The sequence below is a fragment of the Oncorhynchus tshawytscha genome, linkage group LG30 (assembly GCF_018296145.1).
Source record: "Oncorhynchus tshawytscha isolate Ot180627B linkage group LG30, Otsh_v2.0, whole genome shotgun sequence".
In the NCBI taxonomy this organism is placed as follows: Eukaryota; Metazoa; Chordata; class Actinopteri; order Salmoniformes; family Salmonidae; genus Oncorhynchus; species Oncorhynchus tshawytscha.
Genome location: NC_056458.1, coordinates 1,344,823 through 1,352,805, shown reverse-complemented (window position 1 = coordinate 1,352,805; position 7,983 = coordinate 1,344,823). Strand labels below are relative to the sequence as shown.

At 44.9% G+C, this 7,983-nt stretch overlaps 1 protein-coding gene across 1 annotated transcript; it reads right to left on the bottom strand.

Moving 5' to 3' along the window:
- Nucleotides 1-345: 345 nt before the first annotated feature.
- On the bottom strand, nt 346-3,781 carry LOC112228159. Its single transcript, XM_024393285.2, has 2 exons — nt 3,452-3,781; nt 346-2,184 (listed from the first exon to the last, which is right to left on the bottom strand). The coding sequence occupies exon 2, from the start codon at nt 2,180-2,182 to the stop codon at nt 1,292-1,294; it is 891 nt and encodes a 296-aa protein (XP_024249053.1). The 5' UTR covers nt 2,183-2,184; nt 3,452-3,781; the 3' UTR covers nt 346-1,291.
- Between the last annotated feature and the right edge of the window lie 4,202 nt (nt 3,782-7,983).

Sequence of the window (7,983 nt, the reverse complement as noted above, 5' to 3'; positions counted from 1 at the left end):
AGCACCATCCAACCCGGAAGCCAGCCGCACCAATGTGTCGGAGGAAACACCGTGCACCTGGCAACCTTGGTTAGCGTGCACTTTCCCTACCGGCCAAATCCTCCCTAACCCGGATGACACTAGGCCAATTGTGCGTTGGACCTCCTTGGGGCGTATGGAAGTTGCAGCAATGGGACAAGACTGTAACTACCAATTGGGGAGAAAAAGGGGTAAAAAAATAGATACTGAGCAGGACTTCAATTTTATTATCTCCCCATCACAGAAGGGTTTAGGATAACTTGTTTATCTTGCACTATACGGATATATTTCCTAGTGCAACAGGTCTAGGTTTTGGACACTCAGAGGCAGGGTAAAACACATCATTTTATTAGATTACGAGCCAACAATGGACAGAGGTACAAAAGCCATACCATACAAGATCAAACGATTGTATTGTCAACCTTTTACAAGTCAATTATACTGTTGTCTTTCCATTTGCATATTTTGACACAGAGTTCATTGTACTGTCATGTAGGGCCATTAAACAGAATCAAAAAATAATATACTACAATGTCACATGCTGTTTCACTCAGTGTGAATATGATGTACCGTTTCATCATGGCTTTACTTAGTGGAAGTTTTAAATAGACTCGTCAGTTTTCCACCAATCTCCATTGTCATTGCATAACTCATATCATACATGAGAGAGGAAATCGCAAGAGACATTTTCAGAACCACTGAGAATAATCTGAGTTTGAATGCTCTCCTACAGGGAGCCTGAACTAGCTATAGGATCACTCCGTTCTGATTCTAAAGCTGTACCCTTCCCATTGTTATGACGAGTAGAATGTTTTCTTTGACCAGAGTTATCATTCGTCAATAATGGAGTGAGATATCACTCACTTCATAGTAAAGATTATGATCTGTCATTTTTCTTAGTCATATGTCTTTGTGCATAATCCTTATAGCAAATTCTGCATCTTTTCCACACATCTTTATTCACCCGAACACTTGTCTCGCGTGATCATCCTTCCAAAATCCTGTCTTGTTCAACTTTACGAGGCTACCCTAATACTGATGTCTTCTAAGCACTGTCAACATTCCACTCACTGTGATATGTGTGAGGCATACGCTAGCCTACAATATGTCTTACACTACATACTGTACAAAAAGGTCAGGCATGAAAACGCAATTTGTACATGTTACCGTATGGACCTGCATTGTCTAAATGTACCAATTAAGCAGTACATAGTACATCAAGGATCCATAATGTACAATACTTAAGAGTGGGGATTAACAACGCTACACAAGTTTACATCTCTGCGATGGGCGGAAGCATGCATGCCCTGATTCTGGCTTCTCTCCAGGCCGAGCGACAGTCAGCGATCCAGTGTGACACCATTGTGTGATGGTCCATGTAGCGAGTGCACTTCCCCCTCTCACCTGCAGGCGCCCTGTCTGGGTTGTTCTGGAACCTCCATGAGAATGAGCTGGAGGCATCAGGTTTCTGCTGGTCTGATGAGGATGTCTCTGGTGGAGCAGGGTCAGGGTTTGGGTTCTTTTGGTCACTGGGTTCCACCAGCCATAGCTCACGGCAGCTGTTTTTGCGCTGGGTCAGCGGCGAGGAACACATGCGGGGGAAACTGTCGGCATGTACCGGGGGTTGTGGTCGACTCTGCGTCACACTCTGACTCCCTTCGCCCATGCGGCCCTGTGAGTCATGGGCGCGACAGGCGGCAGAGAGGAGTCCTTCCCTGTGACCGTAGAGGAACTCCAGGGGGTCAGAGACACTGGGGACAACCCTACTGGAGGTCTGACGTGAACTGACATCCACCACTCTCTCTGGGCCACTACACTCATTCTGACTCTCCTCCTGCTCTAACTGTGTGTGGCGGCTGACCTTAGAGATCAGAGGCAGACAGGGTGGCACAGGGTCCCTCAGTCTGTGCAGCCTCAGACAAGGCCTCAGGGAGGTCAGAGTGCCCACCGTGAGGATGTCACAGTCAGGTTCGCCCTGGGGGAAGGTTGGACGGGCGAGCTGGCAGATGGACAGGAAGTAGTCATGGGTAGACAGTGAGTGGGCCTGAACATGGGGAGGGAGGTGGCGGCTGTTGGCCTGGTTCATGTCCTGGACCAGCTCCTCATAGCCCTCCCTGATGGTGGGCAGCCACCTCTTAGCCAGGAGTCTGGAGCGGGGTCGCATGCCTGGGAAACAGGACGGAGAGAGAGGCTGGTCAGGTCAGTCTCTGAGAAGAACTTTTTGTTTTTGCAAAGCTTAGATCGTGGATAATGTAAACAATGCCATGAGAATGACATATTTTTTAATGAATTATCAATTTGCATCTAGTTAAAAATACAGGCATAAGTAAAAAATCAGACAAAGTGTAATTGACCATGCTCTTTGTATGTTTTTTAAATGCATAATTGCATATGAAATGCATGTATGTATTTGATTCATATGTGCAATCATTTACAGGAAAGATGTGCTGAGCCCGTCTCCATGGTAACCTCGCTTTCCCTCATCACATCTCAGGGTGTGCTCATATTAGACACACACACTCACATAAATTTAATAACCCACACATACACCCCATAATCTACCCACCTAATAACCCACACACACACTCACATAATCCACCCACCTAATGACCCACACATACACCACACATTCCACCCACCTAATAACCCACACATACACCACACAATCCACCCACCTAATAACCCACACATACACCACACAATCCACCCACCTAATAACCCACACATACACCACACAATCCACCCACCTAATAACCCACACATACACCACACAATCCACCCACCTGATAACCCACACATACACCACACAATCCACCCACCTGATAACCCACACATACACCACACAAAAATATGTTCACACACACTAATAAATATATAAAAGCACAGATTAACATTGAGTGGGCTTAAACTACTAGCTTTCCTTTTCATTGAAGGTAACACAGCACAGCTCTCCATTTTAGGACGCCATGTAAACAACTCATTATGCCCCTCCCTATTCTCATGTTGTCTCAGGAACAGTGAGCTTAGAAGACAGACTGACAAACCGACAGTCAGACCAGTGTTACTAATTTACGTTAGGCATGGTGACTTCATTCACATAGCAAAACAAATCCCTATTACATAATCTCATCTAGTGTCCTAAAAATATCTTAATTTTATGCAAAATCTCAAATATAGGTTATGATGTATATTTGTTCTACACATCCCATAGGGTACCACAATACTTATTAATTACATTTTAAGCATATCAACTTTTTTGCTATTGAGCATCATCATCACATACATTGTTTTTTGTGTACTTATTGCCTAGCCATGGAGGCAGCTATGATATAACCATTCAATTTCCTCAGGACACCTACCATCTATTAGTATTGCTATCAGTCCAGGTGTCTGGCTTTGCCTGTTTTATGTAGAATGCAGCAGAGCTTCCTACCTGTGTCTTATTTGTGTTTCAGGTGGTGTCGTTTGCTCGTCTTCGTTGCCTCTCACCCCTCTCGCTGTCTCTAGCCAAGCTGCCACAGTGCTCTGTGTCTCCGACTGACATACAGCTACAGAACGAAAAGAACGCTTTATCCCACCCCCTTTCTCTCTCTCTCGCTCCCATGGCCTCCCTCTCCTCCCTTAGCCGGCTAAAAATAGCACCTCCATCCCATTTTGTGGCTGAGCATAATCATGTGCCAAATGGATTTTATTGATGTACAGAGTAAGAGTGTGGAAGGTACGCGGAGTGAGTGGAACGGCAAGAAGGGGAAAGAGAGAAGAGAGTAGGAGGTTAGGCAGGGGGAGGAAAGAGAGAAGAGAGTAGGAGGTTAGGCAGGGGGAGGAAAGAGAGAAGAGAGTAGGAGGTTAGGCAGGGGGAGGAAAGAGAGAAGAGAGTAGGAGGTTAGGCAGGGGAGGAGGAAAGAGAGGAAGAGAGTAGGAGGTTAGGCAGGGGGAGGAAAGAGAGAAGAGAGTAGGAGGTTAGGCAGGGGGAGGAAAGAGAGAAGAGAGTAGGAGGTTAGGCAGGGGGAGGAAAGAGGCGACATTTAGAGAAGGATGAGGTCGTGGAGAGGAGGATGAGAGGAGAACAGGATGAGGAGGAGAGGATAATGGTCCCCATGATTCAACACAGGGTCGTGACGCAAGAACACAGGAGTGCCCCCAGGGGTGTGTCCTTTCACTGTTGTTGTTCTCTATCTATACTAACGAGATGAACATCCGAGCAAACAATGTGAGCCTTTTTAAGTACGCGGATGACATGGCTCTGGTGGTACTCTTTATCAAAGATGCTACGTCAGATGGGGACAGCTATTTTAAACAGACAAACAACCTTCAAGAATGGCGTCGGTCAAGTGCCCTCCACATCAATGTGGAAAAGGCAAAGGAGCTGATCATCAACGGCAACAACTTACCAATGTCCCAACCACTCTCTCTGAACGACCAACCAGTGGGGGTGGTTAAGTGTTTTAAATATCTAGGGACACAAATTGCTAACAAGTTGAGTTTTACAGAGAATGCAGACTGTATTTTTTTTTAAAGAAAGCCTACACCTGTTCTTAATCAGGAAATTAAAGGGGGTTTGGGGTCAGCCAGGATGTTCTGGAGAGGGTGTACTGCATCCTCACCTTCAATATGACAGTCTGGCATGGTCATCTGAGCATGAGGAGCAAAAGCAAACTGACCAGAATAGTAAACACAGCCAGCAAAGTAATTGGTCGACCACATTCTGTTCCACAAAGCAACCAAAAAGAAGACACTGGCTGTCATTAGCGACCCCTCCCACCCTCTACACCCTCAGTTGGAGAGGCTTCCTTCTGGCCGACACTTCAGAATGCCCATGGCCAAGAAGAACCTGTTCAAACATGAATTAGTTCCCTGTGCTAATGAACTACTAAATGCAAAGTAAATTGTATCGGTATATGTACGTATCTAGTGCAGCTGGGCCAGTGGTCGTTTGTGACTGAATGTATTAATGTCTTAATACTTGTTTCGATATCTCACAATTGGATTTCTCAGGCGATCACAAATGCTGAAGTAACTGATCACACAATGTCTGTCGGAGACAAACAGGTGGCAAATAAGGTGAGCCCATCCCTCCTTCTGAGGCACCACTCGCCCACCCTATGGTCATTCTCGCATCTCTTCCTTGCGGAAATGATCACGACGACTCCTGAAGCTTTCTTCAGCAGGACTTAAATTCCTGAATTCCTACATAACAGTTCAGAGGCGTATGTTGAGGTCTTCCCTGCCGAACATAGGACCTCAGCTCTTATCGACAGAAAACGATGAAATAACACATTTGGAATCATGTGGTAAACAAAAAAGTGTTAAACTAATCAAAATCAATTTTATATTTGAGATCTATTTGAGTAGCCACCCTTTGCCTTGACAGCTTTGCAAACTCTTGCAAAGCTGTCTAGTAAACCCATGTGCACTTGTTGGGTTAGGCAGACCAACTGGGTTCAGCCCCCAGGCTTCTCTGTCAAGGGTATTTACCTGCAAGAAGGCTAACCTGCCCCCACACACTGTGCTAGCTACAGTGCACCTTTACCACAAGGTACAGTATCTTGATTTGATTACGTAAGTATTCAACCCCCTGCTAGAATCACCTTTGGCAGTGATTACAGCTGTGAGTCTTTTTGGGTAAGTCTCCAAGAGCTTTGCTCACCCAGATTGTACAATATTTGCATATTAGTCTTTTAAAAATCCTTCAAGCTCTGTAAGGTTGTTGATCATTGGTACACAGCCATTTGGTCTTGCCATAGATTTTCAAGCCAATTTCAGTCAAAACTGTATCTAGGCCACAAACATTCAATGTCGTATTTGTAAGCAACTCCATTGTATATTGATGTGACACAATCTCAATCACACTCCACACTGCCCTTTCACACCTGGACAAAAGGAACACCTCTGTGAGAATGCTGTTCATTGACTACAGCTCAGTGTTCAACACCATAGTAACCACAAAGCTCATCACTAAGCTAAGGACCTTAAACACTTCCCTCTGCAACTGGATCCTGGACTTCCTGACAGGCCGCCCCCAGGTAGTAAGGGTAGGCAACAACACATCTGCCACGCTGATCCTCAACATGGGGCCCCCTCAGGGGTGCATGCTTAGTCCCCTCCTGTACTCCCTGTTCACCCACGACTGTGTGGCCAAGCACGACTCCAACACCATCATTAAGTTTGCTGACGACACAACGGTGGTAGGCATGATCACCGACAACGTTGAAACAGCCTATAGACAGGAGGTCAGAGACCTGGCAGTGTGGTGCCAGGACAACAACCTCTCCCTCAATGTGAGCAAGACAAAGGAGATGATCGTGGACTGCAGGAAAAGGATGGCCGAACACACCCCCATTCACATCGACGGGGCTGTAGTGGAACGGGTCGATAGTTTCAAGTTCCTTGGTGTCCACATCAACAAACACAGCTGGAAAGTTGTGAAGAGGGAACGACAACACCTAATCTCCCTCAGGAGACTGAAAAGATTTGGCCTGGGTCCCCAGATCCTCAAAATGTTCTACAGCTGCACCATCGAGAGCATCCTGACAGGTTGCGTCACCGTAAGGCACTACAGAGGATAGTGCGTACAGCCCAGTACATCACTGGGGCCAAGCTTCCTGCCATCCAGGACCTATATACTAGGCGATGTCAGAGGAAGGCCCCAAAAAATGTCAAATAGACTGTTCTCTCTGCTACCACACTGCAAGTGGTACCGGAGTGCCAAATATAGGTCCAAAAGGCTCCTTAACTGCGTCTACCCCCAAGTCATAAGACTGCTGAACAATTAATTAAATGGCCACCCGGACTATTTTTATTGACACCCCCATAGTCACTTTAACCCAACCTACATGTACAAATGACCTCGATTAACCTGTACCCCCCCACATTGACTCGGTACCAGTACCCCCTGTATATAGCCTCATTATAGTTATTTTATTGTGTTACTTTTGTATTAATTTTTTTTGTACTTCAATTTATTTAGTCAATATTTTCTTAACTCTACCAACTGCATTGTTGTTTAAGGGTTGTAAAGTAAGCATTTCATGTTAAGGTCGGCGCATGTGACAAATAAAATGGCACAGGTATCAAGACGAATCCTCTATCTCTATGGGGGATGATTTTTCATGAGCACAGTTCCTGCCCACATTTTAAGCCCTGCCTTCCCACACATGTGATGTGTTAGGAGGGATGTTTGTCTGAAGAGGACCCCACCCCGGAATTGTTTTTCCCCTCCGTCATTGAAACCAGACCCTAGGCACTCTCTGTTACCTAGGGCCTGGTATTCAAGACTAATACCTACCTTTACTCACCAATCAATGTGTCGCTTACCACATGGTCATATCACATAATCACTTATATCAGATGGTGTACAGTACGATGGATTGAAAATGATATTACACAGGAACGTGAGGACCCTATATTCAATCACATCCACTGTTTGGGTTTCTGATGAAAGTTGAACATGTCCAATCCTTTTACTCTGCATGAATGTATGTAGCCTCTTCAATGAAACAATGTGAAATTAAATTATAATTCATATCAAATTGATTTTCTGGCTGTGTGGAATTGCTGTTTTTGACTGATCCCAGAAACCCATATAGATAAATGAGACACGAAAAAGCAATCAGGTGGAGGTTAAAGACAAAAAACAACATCAACAGATGGCTTGAACAAGCCATACAAAAACAATCTACACAATGAGACATAATACCCTATATAAAAATGTATTCTTCAAATTCTCTTCAGAAAAGGAATAAACAAATATTTGTAATGGCAGTGGTACATATTCATCTTTTGAAAGTAAGGCTACAAACGAAAGTGAAACTTTCCATGGTAGAGCCTATATTATTATTGTATTATTAATTGCATCTACAGTAAATGTTGAAAGATCTGGCTAGAAGACAAGACAGTCATTACTGCCACCCTGTGGACACCGCAAGGTGTTCAGCATCGTAGAGAGCTTAGTTCTCCACTGCACAT